The sequence below is a fragment of the Lichenostomus cassidix genome, chromosome 2 (assembly GCF_008360975.1).
Source record: "Lichenostomus cassidix isolate B80296 chromosome 2, HeHo_3.0, whole genome shotgun sequence".
NCBI lineage: Eukaryota > Metazoa > Chordata > Aves > Passeriformes > Meliphagidae > Lichenostomus > Lichenostomus cassidix.
Genome location: NC_139482.1, coordinates 1,925,604 through 1,943,846, shown reverse-complemented (window position 1 = coordinate 1,943,846; position 18,243 = coordinate 1,925,604). Strand labels below are relative to the sequence as shown.

General features: G+C 46.9%; 1 protein-coding gene across 1 annotated transcript in view; it reads right to left on the bottom strand.

Moving 5' to 3' along the window:
- Positions 1 to 18,243, bottom strand: part of WNT3A (Wnt family member 3A) — a 45,499-nt gene that overhangs the window by 26,745 nt on the left and 511 nt on the right. The window contains exon 2 of the mRNA XM_085050108.1: positions 11,557 to 11,798. Within this exon, the coding sequence (XP_084906234.1) occupies positions 11,557 to 11,683 (127 nt within the window). The 5' untranslated portion in view covers positions 11,684 to 11,798. The remainder of the gene's footprint in view (positions 1 to 11,556; positions 11,799 to 18,243) is intronic.

Sequence of the window (18,243 nt, the reverse complement as noted above, 5' to 3'; positions counted from 1 at the left end):
ACTAGATGACCATTAAAGGTTCCTTCCAACCCCAAGCATCCCAAAAATTAAAAAAAGTGTTAATGGCTGGTGGGGCAGGAATGTTTTGAATGTCAGTGGTTGGCTTTGCTTCAAGTGAGGAGATTTTAGAGAGAGTTTTTAGCTTTAAATTTGCTATATAATAGCTGGAAACAGATGATCTTTAAGGTCCCTTCCAAGCCAAATTATCCTATGATTCTCTGACTTGATTTTTCTCTCATATTGATTATTTATTACTTGATATAGTTACTGAACCCTTGGGAAAACATTGGAAACACGGAACTGAGAACTGAGATGGTGATTTTGTGCTAGCTGAGAAGTTCAAAAGTTCTGTCCTCTTGAGAACCAACACTGGAAGACAAAATCCACTGTTTTTCTCAATGGAAAAACAATGAGATAGAGAATTTGATGATAAAACATTTCTATCCTCTTCAACTCTTTCCTGATCCATGGAGATCAATGATCAATCAGGGTGTCTTTGGGCAAGGATTATAATTAATAAAGCCATAAACAGAACTTTACAGAACCTAATATTTGCCTTCAGAATCACTAAGTCATCTCTGAAGTGTTCAGGTGCAAGTGATGGACTTTGAATGAGAAGACCCCATGCTCAGGGGAGCAAAATACAGAGAATATTCTTTATTTTAGGTGCTGGGCACAGATTATAACTTAAATATAAACATCCCCAGAGTACCACTGAACATCTCTCATGAAAACTGGGCTCCACAGAGCTCCCATCTACCCCTCTCAGGACTCACTGACATCTTCAAATTAATCTCTCAAGGAATCTGTATCTGAAATCCAATCAGAAAAGCAGACTGAAAATGTAGTATGAACAGAAATGCCTTTCTCCACCAAACACAACTGCACTAAAATAAATTTCCACCTTTTATTTTTTCTCTAAGAAGGGTCTGTGAAATTTCCTGTGGGAGAATCTTCGTGTCAGGACTCAGTGGTTTTCATGGGACAATAAACCACAGGTTTGGGTCTTGTCTCTTACAGCTCTCATTTTGTAGAGCTGTGAGGTTGCTTTATGAATTTAGAGAGGTTTTCAGGTGACCATTGCTCATATTTCATTGTGGATTTAGGCAGCGTCTCAGAATGAAGGAGTTTGGAGATCGTACCATGGCTAAGGTTAGTCATGAGGGCTAAAAAAAATTAACATATTGTAGGAAATTCTGTTTTGCTTTATTTTCAAGAGTGGAAAACCAGATGGACCACATAAGAGTCTGAATTTTTAGGCTGGTGAAGTGTTTTTTCATGTTAATGTCAGATTTTTTTTTTTGTTGTTGTTGTTTGGGAAATTAAAATAATTCAACCTCAATAATATAAAAACCACTCCAATATTCCATAAAAAAATATTAAAGGTACAGCAGTGGGCTTCTATGATGGTTTAATGAATTTCTATCCTAGCATAAGATCACTTTTCAATTAAAAATAAATAAAATGCCTAATTTCCAGTAAGTCAAATGAAACTATCTGAAATGTGCAAAAAAAAAAAAAAAAGCCCTCAGGAAAACCAAAGACCTGCATTTTTTTTTTTCCTGAAAATTTAGTGGAACCAGCAAAAGATCTCCATTTTGGTGCAGCTCCCTTTTCTTACAGCAAGCTGGCTCAGAAGAATAAATAAACACATTTTTGACAAGATATAATATCTCCTAGGCTGAATCCTGTGTGCTTAGCCTAAGGGGTCTCCAACTTTTTCATGGCTCGGGGTGAACAGCAACATCTCCTGGTGTCCTCCCCACCCATTCACACTCCCACAACACCCCTGTGGCAACAGCTTCCCTGGGAAAGCAGCACGATTAGGAGAGGATAAACCATAATTATTAGCTATCATTTAATGTGATTTAGCACCTGGAAATAATGGGGAGGAAGTGGTGCCAGATGCTGAGTCAGCAAACTGCAGCCTAGCAGGAAGTGCTCCACGGAGCGTTGCTGCCCTGTCGATCACTGTGGGGAGAAACGCTCATGAGGAGGCCAATAAAAGTACCTGAACTGTGTTGCAAGAGCTGCAGGGCCCTAGGAGTGACCTACTTTGAGATATCCAGTTGGTCCTGTGGTGGCTCCATGGGAATGGAGAGGAAGAGGAAGGAGGATCTGCTCTGCAGGATCCAGAACCAGAACCAGAACTTCTCTGCCTTGTTCCCCATCACTGGTCCAGGCTGGGTCATGTGTGTTTTGTGAACTGCTTTTCTTCTGTGGGAAGGGTGAGATGAGTCAAGGCGAAATAAAAAGTGAAAAACACTTTTTGTCCCTTCAGTCAGGACGTGTTCCTGGGGTTTGAGGACAGCTCTGCATTTCCCAGGATCTGGTGGCTTTCTGGACTTCTCTTTGTGTTTTCATGGAATCATACAAAGGTTTGGGTTGGAAGGGACATTAAAGACTATCTTGTGCCACCCCCTGCCATGGGCAGGGACACCTCTCACTATCCCACTGCTCCAAGCCCTGTCCAGCCTGGCCTTGGACACTTCCAGGGGTCCAGGGGAAGCCACAGCTTCTCTGGGCACCCTGTGCCAGGGCCTCAGCACCCTCTGAGTAAAGAACTTCCTAACATCTATAGAATTCATTTTCTATAGATGGCTTTGCCATCAGATTTTAGGGTCACCTCCAACCAAAGCTCCAGAGCTTCCCTGAGGTTCACCATGTCACCTTCCACCTCCTTAAAAAGCAAAGCAAAGCAAAGCAAAGCAAAGCAAACCAAACCAAACCAAACCAAACCAAAGCAAAGCAAAGCAAACCAAACCAAACCAAACCAATCCCACAAGGATTTCCTTCAAGCCCTTCCCTGGAGCATACCCCGACTGTGACATGTCCACCTCCATCTATTCTGGGCCCACCTTACAGTGGTCTGCTGTGGGCAGCACTGTCCAGCAGCATCTCTGTGACCCCTGGGAGCACAGTGAAGGTGGGCAGGAGAAAGAGCACCACACACTTCCCTGCTTGATGCCTTGGGGTTAATGTCACACCATCCTCAGCTGCCTCAGCCTCACCCATCTCATGCTGTTTTCCAAAAAATGCCACTTCTGTGCATCTCCTCTCTCTGTCCTGGCACAGGAGAAGTCACCCCCTACATCAGCTGGGTGCTGCTTCCCTGACCCCCTGACTTTGCATCCCCCAAGATTTTTGGAGCTCCCCAAAACCTCCTTTCGTCTGCTTTGTCCTCATTGCTCAATCAGTTGTGCCCCAGTCATTCCCAGGAGCACATCAATCACATGCACAACAGAAATCCAATCCAGAAATCCAGGATCCAGTCAATCCTTTGGAGCCATTCCCTGTCCTGGTGACTGATCCTTGCCTCTTGCTTAACCCTGTGGGTCTTCTTAGATGGACAAGCCCTTCCTTTGGAAGAGATGCTCCCAGAAAGATGGAGCTGAGGAAACCAGGAATGAGAGAGGCTCATCCATCCAAGCACACAATTCCTCCTGCACCAGAGCTTAGCAGGGAATGTGCTAAGCAATATCCTGCTGGAAAATGCCATGGTTCTCTGCAGGAGACACCCCCATTCCCCTGCCAGGCAGGTCCATTGCAGAACAAAACCATGCAGGGCACCTTTGCACACCCTGGTGTTCCTTTGGCAGCCCTGTCATATTAGCTCAATGAGGGAGAGGAGGAAAATCTCTGCTTGTTATACAGGAATCCAACCAGATGATCCCACAGCCCCTCCTGGCCTTAAAATCCCCTCCTCTATTCAGCACTGCCAGCTCCTGATGCATCACCAGGGGAAGAAAAGCCACATTCACAGGCTTGGATCCCTCTTTGTCAGGAAACTCCACTCCTTTCGGCTCTTTGGGACATAGAAGACACGTTTATCTCCTCAACCAGCAAAACCCACCCAGGGCACGGTGCTCCCCAGTTCCGGAGCCATCCCAAAACAAACCCCACGGCATCCCCCTTCCCCCCAGCACCCGGATGAAGGCGATGAAGCCTCGGCTGTGGCTGCTTCCCTCCTTGGCTGCTGTCCATGTGTGTGTTTGTGCCTCCCGTGGAGCGCCAAGGGCCCATTTGGGGTTGGGATTCTCCCGGGACAAAGGGATGCTAATCAGCTCCCTCTGCTGTTCCCTTTTGTCCGGGCCTAGCTCCCACGCTTGGACTTGGCACTCTCGGGATGGCGGCAGAGGGAGCTCCTTGTTGCAACCAACCTGGGCCCAGTTTGGGGAATGCAATGTACCCAGCAGGGAAAGGGGAAGAAGGGGAGGGGAAGGGGGGAAGGAGATAAATCCATAACTCCACGCAGGCTGCTCCCTGCCAGCCCGGCGCATTGTGAGCGCAGCCCGAGGCAGAAGTTTCCAGTGCCTCCCGCCGCCGGGAGAGACGCCACCGGTTTTGTAGCCACGGGCTGTCTTGTTCCTTCTCCCCTCCCTGATCCCCTGTCTCATGTTTAAGTCGCCAGGAAAAAGAAAAAAACCCACAATAAAAAAACCCCCCCTGCATGTCAGGGTTGACAGATGAGGGTTGGTGCAGTGGGAGGTGGAGGGAGCGCGGAAAGCAAACGGGAAATGCACGGAAAGCAAAATTCCGGGATCGGCTTCTGGAATTGCTGCCATTTCCTTTTCCCCATCCCTGCTCTGGCGGGTTTTCTGCCTGCGCCTGGGTGTTGGCTGTTTACAGCTGTTTACATGGGCTGTCTCATCTCCAGATGCACGGCAGCCAGATCTTTATCCTGGGATCACTGTGCAGGTAGGGAGGTGATGAGGTCAGAGCCTCTAAGAAACCCCAAAAACACTTGAGTCCACGAAACCCAGGGCATGGAGAGGCAGATGCAGCCAGGTGTGATGTTAACCACAGTCTTCTGGGTGCCATCCCTGCCCAGGGTTGTTCTTGGACGCCTCTGAAGTCACAAGAGGATGGAGTGGCCCCTCTGATGGTCCTACCTGGCTCCAGCAGTAAGAGAAGGAGCTCCTCAACCACGTCACTGGTCTCCTTCTCCCAAAGGCTGAGGGAAAACACCTTGGCACATTCCCTCAGCATCTCTGTTTGCTGCCCTTGCTACCTGCAGCTCTTGCCAAGGCTCAGGGGAAGCTGCAAATCACCCAGGACCCTGTGGGCTGCAAACCAGGGACATGACTACAGCTCATCCAGACCTCCCCAAATGCTCATCACCTCCAAGGCGCTGCCTGTACCAAGTTAGCTACCCAAAACCCAGGCAGGAATGCTGCAGCCAGGAATATGGGCTGGAATGGGCTCAGGTAGTGCAGCATTCCCTCACCCCATGCAGTAATCCCCACTCCAAACTCCATTTACACGGACACTAAACCTGACTGGTGCTCCTATCCTGAGCCAGGATGTGCCAGCCTTGTTCCCAGCAGCACCAGCAAACCTCTGGCCCGCGGGATTTATGCATCCTGATGGCTGAGCGGAGCTTGCACAGTCACATTTCCAATCCTGATCCTTCCAGTTTCCTTCCCCATAGTTACAGGGTAGAGTTTGTAGATCTCCGTTGTTGATACCAGGGCAGCTGCCCAAATTGCCATTAGCGGAGAGGTAGACGGGGTGGGGCTGGAAATCAGATCCTCTTGGGAAGAGTTTCATGAGAGAGCGGAGAGTACCTCCTACATGTAACAAACCTCCTGGATGGATCAGTATCTTGTGGCTTTCTGCTCATGCCTTACTTTATTGCAGAAGTGGAGAAGGCTGATCCAGAGCAGGGAAAAGGGAGGGGAAAGCGTTTGGCTCGGAGACAACCGAGATGCCAGAATGCCATCAGGAAAATATGATGAGATCTGCTCAACATATTAATTTTAAATCATTATGAGATGTTATTACACTTTAAATAGTGAGGGACTGCCTGTGTTCAGTGGTCCAGGAGATCCTTTCCAGTGCCATGTTGTTCCATCAGGAAAATGGTCTCTCCAGCCGAGGCTGGCTGTCAGGATTGCTTTCTAACAGGAGAAATATGAGGGGTGGGAACTATGTGCCCCCAAACTGGGCCTCTAAGAAGCACCCGTGGAAGTCTGAGGCTGTAGCCCTAGGCTCCCTCTATAGTCAATGGAGAGAAATAAACATCTTGCTGTGATTCATGTTATCCTGAGATAGGTGTCTGAGATAGGTCAGATGGATTGCTCCCCGGAGATGCCGATTGCTCTCCACTGACTACAAAGGGAGCCTGGGGTGACTCGCTCAGACTTTGACATCTAACTTTGGGAGATGAGATCAGGCCTATCAGAGAGCCTGGGGAATGATGCTGTTATGACACAGCAAGAAAAAAACATGGAGGAGACTCCTGTCTCTGAGGGGTTATAACTGAGTTTAACAGTCTTGTTCCATTCTTGCCTAATTTGGGGAAAAACTCACATGGATTTCACCGGACACAAGATGATCTTTCTGCAGTGGTAAAGAGTCAACCCTTGAACACAGCTTTGGGTTTTCTTGAGAGAAAGAATACATGGGGCTGATCCCCAAAAAGTCTGGAGTCCAAAATAAGCCTAACTTCAAAAATAAGCCTAGTCCAAAATGAGCCTGGCTACAAAGGTACCAGTATCCAGCATTCCACAAGAATCTGGATTAATTTGAATCCCACATCTCTCAGGGGTTTGACAGATGCCTGCTCTGCCCTTCATGTAGTCCCTGGGAGCAAGAGTCTTCTCATCCAGAGCCAGTCTCCCTGGATTCCCTCCGTGATTGATGGAGAGATGTAGAAACTTCAGGGTGTGAATAATTTAATCCTAACTGTCTGGAACACATCAGATGATTCATGCCCTGGAGGACCCCAGCAACAACTGGAACTACCTCGACCTGTCTCGCTGTCTGGCATAAAGGACCCAAACTTTTGCTGACCCACTGCTCTTCTCCAGGCCTCAATTTTAACTTTTTAGGAAGTCAAACTGGCAAAGAAAATGGTTAGAGCTAGAAGAGAAAATAGAGTATCTGGTTGTCAACACCAGAGCAGTGGAGGCGATTTGTAAAGAGGAGGCTGTCTATCTCCTGGTGATATGTCAAGGCAAAAATGTCCTTTGGGAAGAGATGTTGTAGTCAAATTCAGATTTTGGTTTCATTCCAGAAGTCTCGAGGGGAAATTCTCCAGTCTAGATCAAGCAAGAAACCTGCTTGGATAATCTGACAGCCCCGTCAGGCCCTGAACATGCATTGTGTGCTCTGCTGTGGGAAGGAATGAGGCATCTGGAGATCCAGGGATCTCAGATCTGTGCCAATTATAGACAGATCTGTGAGTGCTGTCCCTCTCCATTTCCAAGGGACCTGCAAAGGGATTGTTTGGTGTCACTGCCTGCAGGACACTCCTGCACTGTCTGTAAGACAGTGTCATCTGCAAGAACATGGTGAGGGAAGATAATAGGAATTTTCTAGGCTTTGTGGTCAGTCTGGCTAAGATGACAGCAAGATCCCAGCCCATCCCATCCCACCTTGATTTGAGATGGAAGTGCTGGATGGCAAGACACATTCCCAGTTTAATAACGAAGCAATCGAGTGGTCTTGACTTCTCCATATTTCATTCCATGGTCACCCAGGAGGCTCCCCAGACAGGAGCTGCACCACCAAGGACATGGCTTTGCTGGACACACCCAGGATTAACCCCGAGGGACACGAGCAGTGGGTCACACTCTCGACATTTGCCTTCCAGCGGGGTCGGCGGCCAAGCGTTATTTCCGGAATGAATTTACGCCTCCGAGGCCCTGCGTCACCCATCAGGCTCTCATTTGTCCAGGGGGGAGTTTGATGTATGTCCTGGGAGGGCACATCCGATGGGTGCAGACACTCGACAGAGCCAGGGACACCCCCTCCCCGGCTCCTTCCAACCCCCTTGGACAAAAAAGGGCCTGAGAGGCTTCCCAAGGCTGCACACGAGTGTTAAAGTCTAATAAACAAGCCCTGCCGGCCGAAGCTGAAAGAATCCGAGCCCTCCCCAACAAAGCATTTAATCCAGTTTGGCGTAACCTTTGACATTATTAGGGATCGCAGTGACCCTAATCCAATCAGATTGATTAACTAAAGCGGAGACCCCATAAGCTGACCCCCCTCTGGCCTCTGCTATTTAGTCCTGACCAAACAGTGGGAGAGACGTGCCGTATTTACACCACAATGGGTCGGCGCTGAGAACCTGTTTCATTACAGAGAGACTTAAACTCCCATTACTCCATCAATGTATCATTCTTCAATAGTTCATTAAAAGCTGCTCCTCCACAATAACTATTAACCATTTCTCAGCCCAGCTGGCAGGTTTAAAGCCCCGGCCAGTCTTTAGCAGAAGGAGGTGGGAGTGAGTGAAAGAAATAGATAGACAAGGGCTCCCTTTTTAAATTTAAACGAACTGGGGGCTTAAATAGTTGGAGGTAATTTACTTTTATTGAATGGGGGGAGGAGAGAGAGGAAACTTTTATTTTGACTTAATTATGTGCTGAGGTCCTTTAAAGAGACAGGGCCATGATAAGCTTTCATGGTATTACTTCTCTGGAGATTGGTTCATATTTCTGCCCAGAGGAGTTTCAAAGAGAGCTCACGCAGCATTGAGAGACTCTAAAATCACAACTTAAGCATGAACAACCTCTTCAGTTCACAAAAGCTAAAATAAATGCCAGAGGCACAATTCCCAATAAGCTGGAGATGGGAAATTCCTGTCAGGTCGCACTGTTCACTTTCTGCTGTCAGTGATGGCTTGTCCTTCTCCTACATCCTCCAAAGTTTAATCCTGTGTATTTTTAGAGGAAACTCAAAAATCTTCCCTTCTCCTAGGTAAAGTGGAAGATGCAACAATTGCATTAAGAACTGCCAGACATCTCAGGTAAGTGGCTGAGCAGGAAGTGTGGCTCAGGTGGTCATTTCAGATCATGTGGCCATGGTTTTCTTCACTGCATACAATACAGGTGAAGAAAAAAAATAACATTATTTTTCCTTTAGATATTATTGTTGGACAAGTTCAAGTGAGGGATTCTTTCTACTGACCAGCAGTTCAGATTTGAGCTTCTAGGAGACTAGAAATGAGTTGTATATTAGTTGTATATTAGAGCTGATAAGCAGATTAGGTTTAGGTAGAGAGAAAGACATCAAGTTCAATTTTTGCCCTGTACAGGAATCCTGTTCCTTGCATTCCAACTAGTCTAGGCTGACCAGAACTCCCATTTTCTGGGGATTTTCAAGGAAAACCCAGCAGTGGCACCTGTCTAAATGCTTCTCCATAAAGCTGCACAGCTGCCCACACACTCCCAACACCACAAAGGAGGAGAAAAACCCCATCCCACAGCCCTGACCTTAAAGCTCATCCAATTCCACCCCTGCCATGAGTGGAATTCCACTCTCCCAGGTTGCTCCAAGCCCCATCCAGCCTGGCCTTGGACACTTCCAGGGACAGGGAGTCCACACCTCTCCAGACAACGGGATAGGGAAGTTTTATTCCACAACCAAGGACCTGCAAACTAGAGTAGTCAAATAGGGTGGGAGGGGGGATTTCTGCCCTTCCCCTGTCCTGGGTGACACAGAAAGAGCAAGAAGGATTTAGGGTCAAGCCTGTCAAGGGTTGCCTTCAATAGCAGCTGGTCAGGATCCCCTGGACATCATTCCCTGGCAGCCGAGCTCATCAATGCCATTCCTGTTTAATGTGTGATTCATTATAGGATCCCAGAATTGTCAGGGTTGGAAGGGATCTCTAGAGATTAGGCCTGGCTAAAAAAAAAAAATATACATAAATATGGTCTCAGCTAAAACACGTGGGATCTTTTTCCATGAAAAGGCTGATGGGTAAAACAAATCTGGTTTTGGATGAGATATCAGAACATGGCTGTTAACAGGACCAGAGCCTGGTGACAGTTTGGCACTGCTGAATCACAGCTCACGCCTAGCCCTGAATGAGCAATGAGGTTCCACAGCAGCAAGGGCAGCCCAGCCAGCCAGGCAGCCTCGGCGAGATTTGGGCCTGGAAAGGATTTCCTGAAGGCATTAAAATCGGTCCTTTTCAGTGAAAGAAGTGCTCATAGTCTGTGAGGCAAAGGGAGATGCTTTAGGAGCTGCTCTGGTTTGTGCTGAGGGAGGATGGGGTCCCCACTGACTCACACGAGAGCTGCACTCAGATCCTGGGGGACTTAAAATCCAAGGTGCAAACCAGATTTTTGCTTCCTTGCTTTCTCTCTCTCCTCTTCCCCTTCTCTCTTTCTGGGTAGGAGCTCAAGTATGTTCCTACCCTGGGGGATCTGCCGCACAAGAATGCGACTGAGCTGTTTTTTTTCCTCCCCCCCTCCTGCTGTAGGTGAAGCAAAACTGAAGGGTGGTTTGATTCTCCCTCAAGGAACAACATTCTTCAGTTATGAAATCGTCCCAGTCTCCTCTCCCTCCCTGAGCCTGGCTACTGCAAGCCTCCAGTCTGGAGCAGGGACAGACCCTTCATGCCAGCACTGCTGGGAGATAAGAGGGTTTGGCAGATTGTGGGATTGGGGTTCCTTCTGTCAGCAGGGAGCTGAGGAGCAGTTTATCCACAAGGAGAAATGTGGGGTATCTAATCCCAATCTCTCTGGGTGCATGTTGCCCAGAGAGGTCATGGACTCCCCATCCCTGGAAGTCATCAAGGCCAAGTAGGACAGGGCTTGGAGCAACCTGGTCTGGTAGAAGAAAATGCCCAATTCTATTCCGAGTAATGCAGCAGGGGAAAAACTAAAAAAACCAGATGGGAAGCACTGGAAGAGCACAACCTGAGGTGGATATAGATCAGTTATATACACCAGATTCCCTGAAACTGTTCCAGATGCTCCCTCCTCTTTCATATGAGGGAAGGAAGGAAGGAAGGAAGGAAGGAAGGAAGGAAGGAAGGAAGGAAGGAAGGAAGGAAGGAAGGAAGGAAGGAAAAATGACCCCCTTTTTGCTAAAGAGAAAGGCAAATCTTGACCCAGATGTAGTGAGACCAGCAGGACCAGGCTGGACTTTAAAAAACACACAACAAGGGCAAAGAAGGCTCCTACCTGCTTATAAGGGAAAGGACCTGATACTCAGGCTTAGCCTAGGGCTTAAATCTCACAGCATTCAACAACTTAGGGTAAAGCATTTCTAAGAGTTCCCACTTCTATCAAGGGGTGCAGAAATAGTTGCCTTGAATTTGCACCCTCTCCTGATTTGCTGTGTTCATAACCAAGGAAAGCAGAAGCATTAATTGATGGTGATTTCCCCAGGCCTTTGTTCTTCACTGTTTCATGACAATATCAAAACTGATGCTATCTGGTAAGTCCAGTCCCTAGGAACTATCCCCAACAGCCCATCATTTCCCCTCTGCCATCATCCAGAGAGCTGGAATTCCAGCACGGGGTCAGAAAAGCAGCCAGGTCCAGCCTGACCACTGCAAACACAATTATCCTTTGTGTTCCTTCCCAGTGGTGTAGGACCATAGGATAATTCATGCTGAAAGGGACTCAGGGAGGTCTCCCGTCCAACCTCCTGCTCCAAGCTGGAACAGAGATGATCCCACTCCTTCATCAAGCTCGAAAATGTCATTTTACAGGCCATTTTCTCAGAAGGCAATGAGTTCACAGGAGGTTTCCCAAGATCTCTGCTGCCACTCCACCATGGACATCGTTCTTCCCAAACCCACAGCCCCTCACTCACCTTTATCCAGCACAGGACCAAAGATGGCTAAGCTGTCGTTGACGGTCGTGCAGTTCCACCTTCTCCCTCGAAACTGGTGTTGGCATTCCTGGATCCCAATCTTCACCCCTTCTGCCACGCTGGGCATGATCTCCACGTAGTTCCGACAGAAGCGCAGCTGCTTGGGCACCAGCCCTGGGATGCTCCCGCAGAGGATGGGCTGAGTGCCCAGGGAGGAGTACTGGTGACCAATTGCCAAGGACCTGGGCAAAAAAAAAAACAGGTGAAAAGAGATGCTGTCAGGCTGGATTTCACCTTTGTTCTTGGTCCACAAGAATGGGGGCGGAAAATTGACATCCCTCACCAGAAAACAGCATTTTCACTGTCGTCCCTCCCCAAAACAACATCTCTCTCCTGAAGTTCCCTGCAGGCCCAGCAAGGCAAGAAACTCTACTTTTAAAATCTTCCTTCCCTTTTCTTTGTCCTCTCAAAGCCTTAATCCATCACTGTGCTGCGTCTTCCCAAAGATGCTCAGCTCATACAGATAATTTCCCTGTCAGCCAGGGAGTCAAACATGTATTTCTTTCTTTGGGAGACAAACACATCTCTACAAAATGTTTTCTAGAAAATTTAGCAGCTGAGGAAACCCAGTCAAATGCACTCTCAGGGCTACCCAAAGTAATAACTCCAGCAGTAGAAGCTATCAAGCTCCAAGTCTTTGGAAGGGGAACACCAAGAATTCAGGAAGGGGAACAACATCATTCTGTGGTACTTTGGTTAAAGTGAGGGGAGTGAAATTTAAGCCAAACCAAACCAAAACACCCCAATTAAACTTGAGTGCAAACTCTGTGCTCAGCCCAGTGGAAGTCTTGAAAGGAGTGTCCATGAACCTTTAGGTTGGTGAAGCCTTGGAGACAAACAAGTCAGCTCTGCAGGGAGATCAGCAGATATGCAGCTAATTAGATAGATTTTTAAAGTGTTTTTACTGGTGCTTCTAATAATAACCTTGATTACCAAAACTGAAGGGATTTTTAGAGTATAATTTCCTTTTCTTCTAATTAAATCTCTTGATTGTCTTTTCTGCCCTGAATTAATGACAAAGAGAAACCTGCCTGGGCAGTGTGTATTTCTGTTTACATTCATTTTTGCTGTGTGGTTTTCATTTGGGAACAGCCTGGTGTGTTTGAATTATCAACAGGGCCGTCAGGGAATAAAGCCTTCACTCTCTTTTGCTCTGACTTAAAAAAATTACACCAGAATTCTATCATTGCTGAAGCCCAGATGAAAATCAGCTTGATTTTAGCAGTTCTCTAGGCTAGGATAAAAATTATTTTAAAGTGACTGTTTTAAAGAGAAGGGTCCTTGCGACCAATTAATTGCTTTCCTGGAGGGAAGTAATTTTCACTTCTGTCCCCTGGTCAAGAGGGGACAGAAGTGGAAAGGAGGTGGACATTCACGTGGTCAGGTGCCACATCTCAAGGGCTTGGCTAACTGCAGACTAAGCTTTACAAACCAGTCCTTTCTAGGCAAATGAGACATAAGAGACACATCCATTTCTGGATCCCAAATGACTTCAGGATAATCAGCTCAGCCAAAAATGTGCCCTCCAGTGAATGAGCTTTAGATGGACAAGGTGGAAGGTGTGTGGAAAAGCAAGGGATTTCCAGCTGATTTCCTAAACTGAGATACGTCTTTCCACCTCTGCTGAACTTCTGGGAGATGATTAATTTCAACATTAGAGGATAAATTCATCCTCCCCCAGGGAGGGTAGCTGAGACAAATGGCATGAACTCTCCTCCAGAAGTTCCCCTTTTTTCCACTGCATTAAAGGGAGGGAGGCAGCTCACCCTGACCAGAAACAGTGTCCATGTCACCCACATTCCGATGCTCGTGACAGAGCTCTCTCCAGCCAATCTGCTCACCCCAGGCTGCTTTTGTAATCAGTCAGCAGAGAGATGCAGACACTTCCACGGCACGATTCCCCTGCCCAGCTGAGGTGTGTGCTTTGGGCTGGGGTGAATCATGGCTGTGCCCCTGCTGGTGGTGCTGGCGAGACTGTCAGTCCCCCAGGTGACTGGTGCATGGGGCATGTCTGCACCGTGGAAGCCTCCAGGTGAATCATGCCATGATCCCTGACAACGAGGATGGAAAAGTGCCTTCAAACAGTCCCACCCAGGAAAGTTCAGCCCCGTGTTGAGGGCCATGCAGAGAGCTCAGCTGGAGGAAGGAGACAAGTTCTTGCAGGAGCCTGCAGGAACCCACAGGAGAAAACCAAGGAAAGGACCCATTCAACTTATTTTCCTTATCTCAGTGGCTAAATATGGGGGGTTTTGTTTGATTTTTGGGGTCTTTTTTTCAGCTTTAGATTAATCCAGGGTACACAATTGGCAGAAAACTGTGAAATGGAGTTCATGCCAAGTGCACATTTCTGTTTCACTGTTAAATATTATCTAAAACACTGGTTCACAATTTCCAGACTAAAGACACCTTCTAAAACACCATTTCAGGCTTCAGAGGACTCGATGAGTGTGTTGTCCCTGTGGCCTTGTTGGGAATGGAGTTTTAGGATGTCACATTTCCAAATCTCAATCCCATGATCTCCCCCAAGATTGGGACTTAAGAGGAATTCACAACTTTAGGATTGGGAGGTAGGTGGTCCTATCCCTGTAAACCACGTGGAGAGATACCTTCATTGAATCTCCAGGGAGGAACATGAATTTAGTTGCTCTGATTCATCCTCCAGCCATTGGCTACAGAGAGTCCAAAATGTGAATGTTTTCCAGTGTCTGAAGTTAACTTTGGTGGGAACATTTGTAGAGTTTTTTTCCACATTAACTGCAGTCACCAACATAATTCCCAACGCTTTCCAAAGTCTCTTGCCCAGTTCCCAACAAAGATAAAACATCCACTGGGTTACCATCAACCTCTTGTAGGCTCCATCCACCATGCTGTGAAGCCAGGGAGACTTTTTTGAGCTATTTCAGTAGGACCTGGATGAAGTTTAGGATTTCAGTCTCATAAACTTTAATCACGTGAACATGCTTGTCTCTGGGTATTTTTTTTTTGGTGGTTACTACAGTGGTAGAATGAAAATACCAGTCATAGGAAGAGGAGTTTATAGGTTGGTGCCCTCAACTATTCGTTTCCGTTGCTGGGAAGATCATCTAAGATTAAAAAAAAAAACCCAAAACATGTAGAAATACCTCTAATTGCTTTTTCACACTGCTCCCTTCTCAATACAGCAGGAAAACAGTCACACCTCTCTTTGATCTGCAGGCATTACAGTCTGGAAAGTTTAATCTGCAAAAGACAATCTCCAGCAACAGCCTTTTTCTCAAAGTGTCATCAGGCCTTGAGACTGTGCAACGCAAATTCGGCGTTTCATGGGGCAGTGTGGAGTCACTCGACCTCCAGCTGAAGGTGCAGGGTGGAATCCCAGAACATCTCTCCATGAGTTGTGGCTCTGGTGCTTAGCAGAGCTGAGCAAAGTCCTCCTCCTCCTCCTCCTGGCTCACAGCAGCCTCTGGAGTGTGATAACATCTCCCTGAGCACCCTCTTTTGGTTTCTACTTCGCTTCCAGGTGTAAACACTTTCTCCCTCTCTAAAGTCAATTTATCTTTAGGAGAACCCAGTTCTTTCAGCTCCCTGTCATTATTATTGATCATCAGGTGGGAACCTTATGAACCTTCCAGCCTTCTCCTCCACCCAGAAAAACCCAACAACAACCCAACAACCAAACCTTTAGAAAAGATTGGGAAAGTCTATAAAGATCAGAATCTCATTTCAGTGTTGCTCAACTCTCTAGTAGCTCCCATCATTCATTTTTTTCTCACTATTTCCAATGATCAAGCCTGGCGTTTGCATTTTTCCACTCTCCTGAATTCTCCTCCCAAACAATCTCCTTCATGTGGGTAATTTTGAAAATGTGGTGTTGAGAAATGGGCCAAGTGTTGTCTCCTGTGGTCTAACCAGGCATCAACTTCAAACTTCTGAAGCACCAGCACTTCCTGGATGCATTGACCCCAACCTCTCCTTTTCCACTGGAGAATTCCTGAAGCCCTCAATTTTACAAACACACTCATCCCCAGAACAGCCTCTGCTCAAGTCTGAACTGAGCAAAAGGGTCAAAGAGCTGCTCCTTTCAAACCAATCAGGCTTTTCTTCCCATTAACACAGGAGGAGCCATGAAAACACTGCTCTGTATGTCCACAGCCAAAGTTCCTGGCTTATCTTTAAGCCTTGCATGCCCTGAAGTGTTTAATTCAACCTCCAGTGAGCATTTTTCTTTGCCAACACACCTAGAGAGCTCTTCATTTCCCTTATCTCAATCTATCTGCTCCTTCAGCAGAGTCGTTGTAAATAACTACCTGGCCACCTTCTTAATAAATTACATGTACCCTCCCTCTTGGAATGGACACCCCAGCCAGGTTAGGAGGGAGAAATATGCAGGAAATACCTGCTCAGAGCTTTTTTCAGGAAAAGAGAAGGCTTCAGCTCTGGATGACCTTGCTGTACAGCACCACTCTGCTGATTTTTCAAGGTCACCACCTTCTCAGCATGTCAAAAGTCCTTGACACATCAGGAGCAGCATGTGGAGATTCCCACACCTGCTGGCTTCTCTCTGGATTCTGGTATTCCTGAGCTCTGCTTTGAGTGACTTTGCTCCTTTAGTCCAGTCCTGCTGAAGAAGTTAAATCAAAGGATGTCCATCTGCCCATAACACAGGGGATTTATTCTCTCGTAGATGCCTTAAGTGCTCCTCCCTTTGCATGGCAAGATGCCACACCTCCTCCAAAAATCTGTTCTTATGATCCATCCAGCTTTCCAGAGGTTCAGCTCGGCCCCTGATCCTTTCTCACTCATTTTGGCTGCCCCTCTGTGGTGCCACATGCCTTGGAAGATGAATCTAAGCCTCATGATGAAGGAGGGGGCAAATTGTGCAAAGCAGTTTGTCTAAAAATGTGCATTTTCACAACGCATGTGTGGTATTATGATCCCAAAGTATCGAAATTGAGAAGGTGGCTGGAGAAGTGTCCGTGGATTCTGAAAAGCTGTAAGGAAAACCCCTCAAGGGTTGTCTCACATCTGGTCCTAGGCCAGAGGAGCTCACAGGGAAGCTGGTGATGAGTGGGCAGTTCCTGCTCCATCCTACAACATCCCAAACAGATTCTCTCTGGTCTCTCACCATAATTCTTGGAGGCAAACCAGCATGAAATCCTTGTATCTGAGGCTGCCTAAATACACATTTTTTTTGAGAAATGAGCAGCTGGAAGGCTGTGAAGATTCCAAAAAAATGGAGGCTGCCACGAGTGGTCAATGGCACTGAATGCCAAGAGGCTCTGGGGGTAGGATGTGTCAGTCAGGTCCCACAAACCCTCACCCCACAGGGCTGACACACACAGATGAATTGTGGTGCCCACCTGACATGGACAGCTGGAAGCTGGGAAGAATATCCCAGAGGGAGAGACCAGGAACAGGAGACGGAGTAGAGCCTGCTGTGTGTTCTCCATTCTGGTGGCACACATCAAGTGTCCATGAAACTCTGTAGAGACACAGGAAGGACATGGACCTGCTGGAGCCAGCCCAGAGAAGGGACATTAAATTGATTAGAGGGATGGAGCATCTTTCCTTTAAGGAAAGTGAGAGAATTTGGTTTGTTCATCCTGGAAAAGAGAAGATTTCCAGAGTGATGTCACTGTGGCCTTCAAGGATCTGAAGGGAGCTACAAGAAAGATGGAGAGAGACTGTTTACAAGAGCCTGGAGTGACAGGACAAGGGTGAATGGCTTCCCACTGCCAGAGGGCAGGGATGGATGGGGTATTGGGAAGGAATTGTTCCCTGGGAGGGTGGGGAGGCCCTGGCACAGGCTGCCCAGAGAAGCTGTGGCTGCTCCTGGATCCCTGGAAGTGTCCAAGGCCAGGTTGGACAGGGCTTGGAGCAACCTGGGACAGTGTAAGGTGTCCCTGCCCATGGCAGTGGTGGGACTGGATGGGATTTAAGGTCTCTCCAATCCAAACCATTCTGTGGTTTTTATAATTCTGTGGTTTGAACCACCAGCCCAGAGGCTGGATGAGTGGACAGGCAGAAAAAAAATTCCAATTCTACATTCACTGAATGGCTTTCTTTTTTACAGAAAATACCAATATTCTGGCACATGCTGTGATTATTTCTATTTTACTATGAAAACAAAACCAAGAGAAATTTTAGAGTGAAAAGAAAGGAAATGGAACTTGTCACATTCTACTATTTTTAATGAAAAAGGAAATAATTCTGCTCACTAATGCCCATCCTGCATGGAAGCGATTTTTTTCCATGACATTTAAACTATCCCAAACCTAAGCAATTACAAAATGTGGACAATAGCAAACATTTTAATGGATGTTTTAGTTGAAAACTTGAAAACCACCTTAACACAGATCAGCAAAATGATAGGTTTGGCTCCAGAAGACATGAATCAAGTAACTGATTCTGATGAAAGATATTTTTTCAGTTTGGGGGTTGTTTTTTTGTTTTGCATGGAGCAGTAACAACCAAATTTAGGCCTAGGCAATCTAATTACAGAAGTGCCATATTTTAATTCAGAGAATGTGAGGGTCTGCAATATTTATTGCAGTGGGGTCTTCAACATTTGGCTCTGGGCATCTCACTATCAAGACGAAGACACTCCAAAGAGGTTCACAAAAAGAAATCTAAGCCAGCTAGACAGCT